Source organism: Bos grunniens, chromosome 5 (assembly GCF_055505025.1).
Source record: "Bos grunniens cultivar Pamir isolate PY7600 chromosome 5, Bosgru_T2T1.0, whole genome shotgun sequence".
Lineage (NCBI taxonomy): Eukaryota > Metazoa > Chordata > Mammalia > Artiodactyla > Bovidae > Bos > Bos grunniens.
In genome coordinates this window covers 103,998,727-104,012,156 of record NC_141169.1, presented here as the reverse complement: position 1 = coordinate 104,012,156, position 13,430 = coordinate 103,998,727, and the positions used below count along the sequence as shown (strand labels likewise).

Genomic DNA, 13,430 nt, shown 5'->3' with positions numbered 1-13,430 from the left:
ACTAAATATGGGTTCTGTCATTATTCATTCATGTTTCAGATCAGGGCAAGAAGCATAAAGGACAATACATATTTTAAGTAAACATAGCTATTTAAGTATAATCATAGTGAACAATATATAAGCAAAAGGGTATACCTCAGTCAGAGATTTTCCCCCACTGAACCATGTGAGAATTTCTATGCCCATCAGTTTCCTTTACCCGATAACCTCAGCATGTATTTCTTAAGACATCATTCAAATTCAGGAAATTTCAATTTCACACATTATTAACAATTTTGAAATACATCTGAACTTGAAATTGTTTTGTTTTAAAGTTATAGTAGAAAGGTTTAACTACAAATTCAGTATTTTTAATAAATCAGAATTATTCAGATTTTCTATTCATCCATATGTAATTTCAAATGGAACTATTCAAAGAATTTCTCTACTTCAGCTAATTGTGTAAAAGTCTTGGCAAAGAGGGAGTGATGTCAGCATCATGGTGGTTTGCTTCCTTCCTACTTGCTTCTCTTTTTAACAACTAATTAACCATACATCCATGATTAAAAGTGCCTCTGTGAAAGTTGTGGGATCCATAACTTATATCAAAGGACCAGGAAGATGGTCACTCACCTGGGCATCCAGTAATAGGTGGGTAGACATTGGTACAGACTGGAGCCAGCAGGAGTAGTGAAGCTGTCCCAGCCCCCTGGGCCATGGTCAGGGAAAACATGGAGAAACATGGTGAGTGCTCATTTGGTCAGATGCCTATAGAAATTGTTAGAAGTCCAGGATTCCTGAAGGGAGAGTTCATTACTCTGTTGGAGCCAAAAAAGTTAAGTTTGAATTATTGGGGAGGATTAAAGGATTTTGCCAGTGCTGCTCCTTACCCCGAGGTGACAGCATAAATTTGAACTAGTTGGTGGGGCCTCTCTCATGGGCGAAAAGGAAAGCAATGAGCTAGTGCCCACTTGATATTGCTGGGGAAACCAATTTCTTTCCAGAAGCACCCAGAGTTCTAGGGCTGAACCTCCATGACTGAGGCAAGAGAAGAAATATGAAAGATCATTAAAAATGTCAAAGAGTGTAAAAGGGATGCAATTCCTGCGACTACACTCAGTGCTTCAGCAGGCAGCCCATCCATAAGCCTCTAGGAGAATGTCACCCAAAGATCTCTCTCCCTGGGCCTGTAGGTACTCCAAGTCCCTGAGGGTACTAAATCTTTAGTAAATCATCTTTACTACCACCCTTCTGACAGCTGCTTTTGTGTGTTTCCAAGTGTGGAAATGAAAGCAAACTCCAGTAAATGGAGTGATCTTAAAAAACAGACTAGGGTCTGTGGACAGGGAGGTAACCACAGGCTTGAGCTGTAGCTCAACATTCTGCAAAACAGAAGAGAGGTTTTCAGCAGCCTGTTGAGTTTTATGGACCAAATAAGACATAAAAGCTTAAGGTATTTTCTATAAGATGAAGCAATGAATGCAGAGTGAATCTATATAAGGTCAGAGAAGAGTATATACCACCTGAAGGTAATCAGTAAAAATTTAATGTGTTGTCTGCTACATTTAAGGCAAAAGCAGCAAAGCAAAATTTCAAGGAACTTGAAGAATTAAAGAAAGTAGTCATCACCAAAGAGTAACAGTAACTTTTCAAAACTGACAGAGACACATGTCAATGACATGGATCTTTGCAATCTAGCTTATAAAGAACCCAATTCAGCTGTTTTGAGGAAACTGAATGAGCTGTAAGAAAAGACAGAAAGGCAATTCAATGAAATAAGGGCAACAATAGATGAAAAAATAAGAAGTTTAATAAAGAGAAGTTATAAAAAGAACCAAACAGAAATTCTGGTGCTGAAGAGTTTAATGAATGAAATGGGGGAAAATGCAGCAAAGAGCATCTACAACAGAGTAGATCAAATTAAAGATAGAATCAGTGGTTAAAAATGAGTAAAAAGGGAAGAATATATCCTATGTGACTTATGGGTCTATGCTAACATAAAAATGTCTAGGACAAGAGAGGGAGAGGGTGGGAAAAATTGTATTTAAATGAATAATAGCTGTGAATTTTTCTAACTTGAGGAGAGGCTTGAAAATTCAAGCTGATAAAACTAATAGGTAACCTTATAATCCTAATGCAAAAGACCTTTTCTCAGAAACATAATTCAACTGTAAAAACCAAAGACAAAGAATCATAAAAGTAGCAGAAAAAATACTGAATAAAGTGAAATAACTAAATGATTATTTAGCATACAGTTTAAAATTTGAAACTCTGCTGGTCACATGCAGGACCAGCTAGTTCACATTGCTTAGGGTTGATGTGATTGCTTAGATTGATGACTAACGTATAGTTCATCCATGTACACAGACTGTCTTCACTAATGACCAATGAACCATAAACCAAACATAAGTGGTACTTCTTTATACTAGCAAAATCTAGGGGGAAATTGGGAAAATTCCATTTATTATAGTATAAAAACTATTAAATATGTAGGAAGAAACTTAAAATATCTAAAGGGCTTACATTGAAAGTCACAGAGCATCTAAAAATATAAAAATGGATACCACGTTCATGGATTAGAAAACTTAATAGGCTGTCAATTCTCTTCACTTAGTACACAAAATAAATCTAATCCTAATAAAAAGCCAAGCAATATTTTTGTAGAACTTTACAAGCAAATTCTAAATATTTATTTAAATGTGAAAGAAGTGAAATGGACAAAACAATTTTGAAAAAGAAGGGCCAAAAAGAACTTCAAGTTTCCTACTGCATATCCACAGCAACATGGCCATTGAATAAGAATAGCTAAATAGATCAACAGAACACAATAAAGTTTAGTAACAGACCCAAACCCATGTATGTGTTGAAATTGTACAAAGGCATAGAGATATTTCAAAGGGGAAAATATATTCTCTTCAAAAATGATCTGCTAATTGAATATCTTCATGGGAGGGGGGGATGAACCATGATCCTGATTTCACATCATAAGCGCCATTCCCCTCATCCTCACCCTGAAGAAAAATCCCAGTCCATCAGGGTAGCTCAAATAAATGGTTATTCCCATATTAAATTTAATTATAAAACTGGTAGAAGAAAACATATGAAAAATTATTATGATTGTGGAGTAGGCAAACATTTCCTAAGTCAGATAAGACATTAACCATTAAAAAATGAGACGTGATTTTCATTAAAATTAAAACTTTTTGATTTTTGAAAAAAAATTAAGACAATAAAATGGCATTCAACTGATAGGGAGAAGTTAATTGCAATACATAGTGAAGAGGAACTAAAAAGCTTCTTGATCAAAGTGAAAGAGGAGAGTGAAAAAGTTGGCTTAAAGCTCAACATTCAGAAAACGAAGATCATGGCATCCGGTCCCATCACTTCATGGGAAATAGATGGGGAAACAGTGGAGACAGTGTCAGACTTTATTTTCTGGGGCTCCAAAATCACTGTAGATGGTGATTGCAGCCATGAAATTAAAAGACGCTTACTCCTTGGAAGAAAAGTTATGACCAACCTAGATAGTGTATTCAAAAGCAGAAACATGACTTTGCCAACAAAGGTTCGTCTAGTCAAGGCTATGGTTTTTCCAGTAGTCATGTATGGATGTGAGAGTTGGACGGTGAAGAAAGCTGAGCGCTGAAGAACTGATGCTTTTGAACTGTGGTGTTGGAGAAGACTCTTGAGAGTCCCTTGGACTGCAAGGAGATCCAACCAGTCCATTCTAAAGGAGATCAGTCCTGGGTGTTCTTTGGAAGGAATGATGCTAAAGCTGAAACTCCAGTACTTTGGCCACCTCATGCGAAGAGTTGACTCATTGGAAAAGACTCTGATGCTGGGAAGGATTGGGGGCAGGAGGAGAAGGGGACGACAAAGGATAAGATGGCTGGATGGCATCACTGACTCGATGGACGTGAGTTTGACTGAACTCTGGGAGTTGGTGATGGACAGGGAGGCCTGTCATGCTGCAATTCATGGGGTTGCAAAGAGTTGGACATGACTGAGCTTCTGAAATGAACTGATATCTAACAAAGGACTTGTAACAAGAATGAGTGAAAAATTTATAACAGAAAAATAAGTAAAGAACTATCCAGTTTAAACATGGGCAAGATATTAAGAAAGACACTTTCCCAAAGATGATATACAAATGGCCAATAAGTAAATGAAAAGATATCAAATATCATTAGCTATTAAAGAAATTCAAATTAAAGTATGACATATAAATCCACAAATTAGACTGGCTAGAATTAAGGAGACTGACAATTCCAAGTTTGGAGAAGGTTATTGATCCACTAGAACCTTTATACATTGCTTATGATAAAGTAAGAGAAAACAACTCTTAGCAACTCTATGTTACCCAAAATTTCTGTTACCCAAGAGGGATGAAAAGATATGTCCACAAAAAATTTAGGCAGAAAAGTCAGACATGTTTATTTAAAAGAGTAAGAAAGTACAAGCCACTCTAATTTTCTTTAGTGAAAGAAAGGAAAACTTTCTTTGGCATAGTCATACAATGTAAGACTTTAACAATAGAAAAAATAAGCTACTCATAAATCCAATTACACAGAAAATCTCAAAGCATGCTAAATGAAAGAAGCCATCTAAAAGGGATTCCATATTGTATGATTTTATTAAATTCTCAAAAAATACAACTAATCTATTATAATAAAAGACAGATCAGTATTTGCCTGGATCTGGGTTTGTGGGGCTTTTATTGGTTGCAAGAGGCACATAGGAACTTTGCGAATAATCCTATATATTCTGAATTTTAACTGTGATAATGGTTATGCTGGCATAGGCAATTGTCAAACTTATGAAAACATACTCAAAATATGTGTATTTTAATGCATGAAAATTATACCTCACTACAGAAGGTTTTGGAGAAGGAAATGGCAACCCACTCCAGTATTCTTGCCTGGGAAATCCCATGGATAGAGGAGACTGATGGGCTACAGCTCTTGAGGCCGCAAAAGACTCAAACATGACTTAGCTACAAAACAAATAACAGGAGATTTTACTATTTGTCTTTTGTTTTTAGCTTAATTCCACTTTAGTAAAAAAACAAAACAAAACATATTTTTAATTATTTTACCCTTTGAAAAAATTTTTGGATCTCACTTTTTGTATAACATATGATCAGCCTTGAAAAATGACCTATAAGTGCTTAGAATAAGGTGTATTCTCTAGTTTTGAGAGGTGTGTTTGTTAAATCACCCCACTCAAATGTTCTAAATATTTAGTGACTGGCTTTGCTTGTTTTGCTCTATAGTTACTGAGACTGAAAAAAGGTGTTTCCAGTTACTGTTGCCGGGTAACAAAGTACTTCAAAATCTAGTCACTTACAGCAACCATTTTATTTTGCTTATGCAAATATATCAACATATATTTTTCTTTCAGCCCCAATTGTATTTCCTCACTTCCTTTCAATCCTCATTGACAGCATTGCCCAAGCCCATTAGGCTTCTGCTAATAACCTCCTTCACCCCTTCTAGCTTCTGCCTGTTACTTTGTTCCAAAAGCAATGTCATGTGTTTTAGGTGGCATCCCAAATTTGGGCCATTATGGATAAAGATGCTATGCATATGCATATACAAGTTGTTCTGAAAACAAACACTTCAGTTGTCTTCAGTAAATACTTAAGCTAAGCTAAGTCGCTTCAGTCGTGTCCAACTCTGTGTGACCCCATAGATGGCAACCCACCAGGCGCCCCCGTCCCTGGGATTCTCCAGGCAAGAACACTGGAGTGGGTTGCCATTTCCTTCTCCAATGCAGGAAAGTGAAAAAGTGAAAGTGAAGTCGTTCAGTCGTGTCGGACTCTTCGCGACCCCATGGACTGCAGCCTACCAGGCTCCTCTGTCCGTGGGAGTTTCCAGGCAAGAGTACTGGAGTGGGGTGCCATTGCCTTCTCCAGTAAATACTTAGTAGTGTGGTAATTATAAGTGTTTGGTTACTATTGCTGCATAACCAAATTTCCAACAAAACTTACCATCCTAAAACCCCTTTTTACTTTTGCTCACGATTTCCTGGAGTTTGGGAAGGAATTTGGGAAGCGCTCTGATTTGTATTGTCTTGGAGTCTCATCAGGTTGTAGCCCAGTATCAGCTGGGGCTGACATCATCTGAGGACATAACTGGGTTGCGGATACAAGATGGTTCATGAGGACAAGCCTGGCAACTGGAAGGTCAGCTGGGTTGAACTGAGTGAACAGAGACCTGCATATGACCGTCTCCACACGCTGAGTGTCTCAACAGGGCAGACTTGCCCTAAAGCAAAAGTCCTCAGTGATTTCACAGGAGGCTGCATGCATTTCCAGACCTAGTGCTGAAAGTCAAGCAACTTTACCTTAACTCCCTTCTGTTACTACAGAGTCGGGCATGACTGGGAGGGCTTGGCATGCATTCATGCATTGGAGAAGGAAATGGCAGCCCACTCCAGTATTCTTGCCTGGAGAATCCCAAGGACAGAGGAGTCTGGTGGGCTGCCGTCAGGCACGACTGAAGTGACTTAGCAGCAGCAGCAGCATTATTACTTACTAGGAATTCACAAAGGTCAGCAGAACTTCAAGGGAAGGAGACACATTCACTTCTCAGTGACTGTAACAGCAAAGATTATGTGCTGCTGTTCAGTCGCTCAGTCGTGTCCAATTCTTTTCTATCCCCTGGACTGCAGCACGCCAGGCTTCTCTATCCTTCACTATCTCCCGGTAACTCATGTCCCTCTGATCATTGCTATTTCTGCAGGAAACCAGACCCAGGTGCTGCCCCAGTGCAGCGGCTCCCTTTCTGAACCAACAGGCTCTGCAGCCTCAGAGGAGAGCGCCCCCTACTGCTCAGGTGAGGGTCCTACAGGACAGAAGACGCTTCTCATCCGCAGCCCCCCACCATCCCCACCCCTGCCTGGGTACCGCCCCATTGTCCAATTTCTCTCTCCTCAGACGGCAGACAGCTCCGCCTGGTAGACGGGGGCGGTCACTGCGCTGGGAGAGTGGAGATTCTTGACCAGGGCTCCTGGGGCACCATCTGTGATGATGGCTGGAACCTGGATGATGCCCACGTGGTGTGCAGGCAGCTGGGCTGTGGACAAGCCCTCAATGCCACGACGTCTGCTCACTTCGGGGCAGGATCAGGACCCATCTGGCTGGACGACCTGAACTGCACAGGAAAGGAGTCTCACTTGTGGAAGTGCCCTTCCCGGGGCTGGGGGCGGCACGACTGCAGACACAAGCAGGACGCGGGGGTCATCTGCTCAGGTCTGGGCTGCACACTGTCCGCAGGAAAGGGGAGGGGTGGGGCCCTGGAAGACAGGAGTCTGAGTCCTGAGGGATAGATGCTGAAAGGACCAGAGAAGAAGGCTTCCTCCCATGGAGCCTGTGTTTCCAGCAGACGTGAAGACTAAGTGCTTTCACTTCCTTCTGCAGCAGCTGAGAGTCTGGTCCTTTGTTCTCAGCAGTGTTTCCTGGTAGAGCCATTTCTTATGGTTTCCACATGAAAGCAGGGCTCTCCTTCAGTTCCCTGTGGTAGTACAGTCTGGTGATCCTGTTGACATTGTAATGAAAGCACAGATTTACTCTGTTCAGTTCTATACCCTAGGAGTCTGACAAGGGTCTCCGTCGACCAACACCCCAGTGTCCACAGGGTTGTGTTCTTCCTGGAGGCCCTGGGGAGAACTCGTTTGCCAGTCTTTTCTGGTTCCTATGTGGCCTCATTCCTTGGCTTGGAGCCCATCTTCTTCTTCAGACAACATTCCCTCCCCTGACCATTCCTCAGTGTCTCATCTTCCTCTAACCACACTCAGGAAGAGTATTCCAATTTTAGGGATAATTAGATTGGGTTTATATGGTTAATTCATAATATTGCAGGTTAGTTTCACCATCCCAAGCTCCTAAGTTTCTTGTCTTAATAATGTCTGTAAAATCCCTTTTGAAATATAAGGCAACATTCACAGGATTGAAACACTGGAACATAGACATTTGTGGGTTCACTGTTCTACCTGTTTCTCCACTACCCACATCCCTTTCACATGCTCTTTTACAGGTTTTATCAGGAAATAAGGCTCAGGGCCCTTCCCTGCAGGTGCCTATGTTGGTCTTTCTCTCTGTTCGTATTCACTACATCATTGTGGTAGAAATAGAAAGACAGACATTAACGGACAAAGTCAAGTAAAAGGGAGACAGATTTCAGTCTTGTCACCTAGTGGGTATCTCCTCAGCTGGGTCAGGGGTGAGTGTTCACGATTTCTGGGAAAGAGGAAAACCCAGAGCACTGGGGGGAAAGCTCACTGTGTCCTGTCTCCTCTCTTTCAACCTTAGAGTTCCTGGCCCTCAGGATGGTGAGCGAGGACCAGCAGTGTGCTGGGTGGCTGGAAGTTTTCTACAACGGGACCTGGGGCAGTGTCTGCCGCAACCCCATGGAAGACATCACTGTGTCCGTGATCTGCAGACAGCTTGGCTGTGGGGAGAGTGGAACCCTCAACACTATTGTTGGTCTCAGAGAAGGTTCTAGACCCCAGTGGGTAGATGGAATTCGGTGTCGGAGCACTGATACCTCTCTCTGGCAGTGTCCTTCTGACCCTTGGAATTACACTTCCTGCTCTCCAAAGGAGGAAGCCTATATCTCATGTGCAGGTGACTTGCTGTCTGTTTCTCTGTGTCTGTCCCAACCCTGTAGGATGTCAGTAGTGAGATTTTATATTTTAAAATATCTAAGAGATGAGTTAAAGTTGGGTCCACAAAATGACGTTAGGATGGAGCTAATTTAATCCACATTTCAACCTTGTTATTTAGAGTTTTAATTTGGATATAATTCATATAACATTGTTTTAGTTTCAGGTGTTAAATGTAAAGCTTATATATTTCTGTATATTGGTAAATGATCACCACAATAAGTCTAATAATATCCATCATCATGTATCATTACAATTTTTTGATTATGAGGAGAATTTTTCTTACCAACTTTCACGTATATAATACAGATTCATTGTAGTCACCATGCTGTACATTACATCTTCATGGAATTCACTTTAGAACTGCACGTTTGTACCTTTTGACTACCTCCACTTGTTTTGCCCACGTCAATCCACCTCTGGAAACCACCGAACTGTTCTCTGCATCTCTGAACCCCCTTTTTTTGGTATTTGATTTAAGATTCCACATATAAATTAGATCATATGGTATTTATTTCACTTAGCACAATGCCCTCAAGGTTCATCCATGTTGCTACACATGGCAGGATTTTCTTCTTTTTGTTGGCCGGACATATGTACATATCACCATTTATCCATCAGTGAAGACTTATGTTGTTTGGCTATTGTAAATAATGCTGCAATGAACATTTGGTTGCACAGTTTTTTCAAGTTGGTATTTTGTTTCCTTCAGATAAATACCCAGAAGTGAAATTGATGAACCATATGACAGTTTTATTTTTAATTTTTGGAGAACCTCAATACTGTTCTCCATAGGGGCTGCATCAACTCACATTCCCCCCTCCCCACCCCGCCCAACTGTGCACAAGGTTTGCCTTCTCTCCGCGTTTTCACCAACTCCTGTTTTTTCTTGTCTTTTGGATAAAAGCCACTCTAACAGATGTGAGATGTTACCCCGTTATAGTTTGATTTGCATTTTTCTGATGACATAACATTGTGTGCCTTTTCATGTACCTCTTGGCCCTCTTTATGTCTTCTTTGAAAAAAAAAAATGTCTATTCAGGTCCTCTGCCCATTTTTAATCAAATTGTCTGTTGGTTTGCTTTTGCTATTGAGATGTATGAATTCTTTAAGTATTTTGGATATTAACCCTTGTCAGAAATGTAATTTGCAAATATTTTCCCCAACTCCATAAATTACCTTTTCATTTTGTGACCTTTTCCCTTTGTTGTGCAGAAGTTTTTTAGCTTTCTGTAGTTTCAATGCTTATTTTTTCTCTTGTTGCTTTTGCTTTTGGCATCAAACCCAAAATATCCTCATGATGATTGATGTCAGGACCTTTTCATCCTAATTTTACTTTAGGATTTTTTAAATAAATTTTAAAATTTATTTATTTTTGGCTGTGCTGGGTCTTTGTTGCTGCATGGGGTTTTCTCTAATTGCAGTGAGCAGGGGCTACTCTTCATTGCATTGCACAGGCTTCTTATTGCAGTGGCTTCTTTTGTTGAGGAGAACAGGCTGGAGGGCACTGAGCTTCAGTAGTTGTGTCACGTGGGCTTGATAGTTGCTGTTCCCGGGCTCTAAAGCACAGGCTCAACAGTTGTGGCGAATGGGCTGAGTTGCTCCGTGGCATCTGGGATCTTCCTGGATCAAGGATCACACTTGAGTCTCCTGCATTGGTGGGTGGATTCTTTACCACAGCCACAAGGGAAGTCCCTCTTCTAGGATTTTTATGGCTTCAGGACTTATGATCAAGTCTTTAATCCATTTTGAGTTAATTTTTGTGAATGGTGTAAGAGTTTTTCAGTTTCATTCTTTTGCGTGTAACCATCCAGCTTTCACAACACCATTTTTGAAGAGACAGTCCTTTCCCAATGCTATAATCTCTACTTTTTTGTCATAAATTAATTGACCACATATATTTGGGTTTATTTCTGGGATCTCTATTCTGTTCCAGTGATTTTTGTGTCCATTTTTAATAGCAATACCATACTGTTTGATTAATACAGCTTTGTAATATAGTTTGAAATCAGGAAGCACGACCCTTCTGTCATTCTGTCTCAAGATTTCTTTGGCTAGTCACTTTTTTTTGTGGTTCCACACAAATTTCAGAATTCTTTGTTCCATATTTGTGAAAATTTTCATTGAAATTTGGATAAGGATGGTAGCAATCTGTAGGTTGCTTTGTGTAGTGTGATCATTTTAACAATATTAGGTCTTCCAATCCATGAGTGCAGAATATCTTTCAATTTATTTGTACCTTCTTTAATATCTTTCACAATGTGTTAAAGTTTTCAATAGTGTCTCAGTTTTGACTCTTCCTTTCAGATTTGGATGTTCTTATTTTCTTTTGCTTGCTTGATGATTCTGACTAGAACTACCGAAACTATGTTGAATAAAAGTGATGAGAGTAGGCATTTTTGCCTTGTGTTTGACCTCAGAAGAAAAGCTTTCAGCTTTTTACAGTTGAGTAGGATGTTTGCTGGGGGTTTGTCATATGATATTTATTTTGTTGAGGTATAATCCCTTTATATCTACTTTGTAAAGACCTTTTGTATCATAAACAGCTGTTGAATTTTGTCAAATATTTGTTCTTCATGTGTTGAAAGGGTATGATTTTTGCCTTTATCTTATTTGGTGTATCACATTGATTTAATTTGTGAATATTGAACCATCCTTGCATCCTTGTTGGTCTTGGTGTTGTTATTATTATTGTTGTTCAGTCATTAAGTTGTGCCTGATACTTTGTGATCCAATGGACTATAGCTAGCTAGGCTCCTCCGTCTTAGATTTCCCAGGCAAGAATACTGGAGTGGGTTGTCCAGTATTCTCTTCAGGTATCATTGAATTTGGTTTTCTAATATTTTGTTGAGGATTTTTGCATCTATATTTATTTGGGATATTAGCCAGTATTTTCTTTTCTTGTGGTGTCCTTGTCTGGTTTTGGTATCAGGATAATCTCGGCCTCATAATAAATGGCTCTGTAAGTGTTCCTTTCATCCTTTTTGGAAGACTTTGAGAAGGCTCCAGTGCCTCATACCATTACTCTGGGAATTGGAATTTCAACAAAAAGTGTTGGTGGGGTGACAAATAGTCAAACCATAGCACCTTACTTCCTTCAACATTTCTCTCTCTCTTATTCCCCACCTCCCACACACACCCCATTCAGGTATACCTTGAATGATATGTTGGGCAGTGCCTGAAATCTACAAATGATATAATGAGATAGATAAAAATAAAGGAGATAGATATTTCAAAAGCAGAGATTTGTCCCTTTCCTTGCCTCTGTTTCTTCATCTCTTTGTCTTTTCATTCAAAGGCCCAAGTAGTGTTAAACTATTGGACTTTTATTTATGATATTTTTTCAACAATAAAGCACCATAAAATGGGTTGTGGTGAAGTCTCTAACCCTGAAAGTGAGCAATCACCTCACAGAGGCCCTGCCATCATTTTTTGAGAGGTTCTCTGCATGAAGAGGGTAGCAAGTTTGGTAGGATGATGTGGAAAGAATACACAAGTTCTCATATTTTATGACAAGAGCCATTTACACTGCCATTTTCTTGTGTTTTTTGAACTTACGTGTATTTCTTTCACTTACAATTCTTTTGTGTCTTTTTTTTGGTTAATTTTGCTTCCTCTAAATACAAATCTTTCTTAGAAAATTTATTTGAGTCTACTGCACACATTTCTGCCTTACTAGGTAGCTATTTGTTTTTTTTTTCCCCCTGACTTTTACTATATATTCCCTTTTTAAAGAGTTTTCTCTCTTTACAGCAATCTTTGCTTGACCAATGTCATACTGAATAACACATAACAGTAGCTTAGAATTTATTTAATAATTGTCCATTGAAAATTGCATAAGTGGGGCTTCCCGGGTGGTCCAGCGGTTAAAAATCCACCTGTCAATGCAGAGGACATGAATCTGATCTCCCATCCAGGAAGTAGTAAAGAACCTGCCTGCCAGTGCAGAAGATATAAGAGATGCAGGTTTGATCCCTGGGTCTGGAAGATTCTCTGGAGGAGGGCATGGGAACTCACTCCACTATTCGTGCCTGGAGAATCCCATGAACAGGGGAGCCTGGCAGGCTACAGTCCATTGGGTCACAAGAGTTGGACACAACTGAAGAAACAGCACACACATGCACACACCCCAGGAAGATTTCATATGCCATGGAAAAACTAAGCCTGTGCACCACAACTAGAGAAAGCCCACGTGCAGCGCCAAGACCCAGTACAGCCAAAAATAAATTTAAGAAAAACTTTTTAAAAATCACATAAGTGGAAATTTGAATATAAATTAATTCTGTGCTTATGTACTAATTATTTTTTATATGCACCATTATCAGAAAACATTACTATTAATTTATATTTGCTTTACTATTTTGCTGATTACTGTGAATTTAAAGAAATTCTATTTCACTGAATTTTATTCATCTACGTATTCATTCAATAAATATTTATCAGGCCCCATCATGGTATTTAGAAAAGCTTCTCCATGCATTCTTGTTGAACGGTGAATGTGCAATCACCATCCTAATAGCAGAAACATGGGGTAAATAAGATATGCAAGGTCCTTGCTCTAGTGGAACTTTCATTCAGGGGTATATATGTGTGTGTATTTGTCGTGGAATGTGGACATGATAAACAAATAAATACTTAAAGGTATTTCAGATAAGATATCTTCCATCATCGTTTATATTTTTTCTCTAGAATGTTTAAAATTTCATCTATTTATAGGAACTCTCTACAAATTAACACCACGTACTGCTTTTCTTAAATACTTCTGAAAGTACCCCATTTTTTGCATA

The 13,430-nt window shown here is 39.4% G+C and overlaps 1 protein-coding gene across 1 annotated transcript in view; it reads left to right on the top strand.

Moving 5' to 3' along the window:
* The window catches only part of LOC147372841 (antigen WC1.1-like), a 58,167-nt gene that overhangs the window by 20,900 nt on the left and 23,837 nt on the right, over positions 1-13,430 (top strand). Inside the window, exons 6-8 of the mRNA XM_086402112.1 lie at positions 6,723-6,815; positions 6,917-7,231; positions 8,291-8,605. Coding sequence (XP_086258238.1) covers positions 6,723-6,815; positions 6,917-7,231; positions 8,291-8,605 — 723 coding nt within the window. The remainder of the gene's footprint in view (positions 1-6,722; positions 6,816-6,916; positions 7,232-8,290; positions 8,606-13,430) is intronic.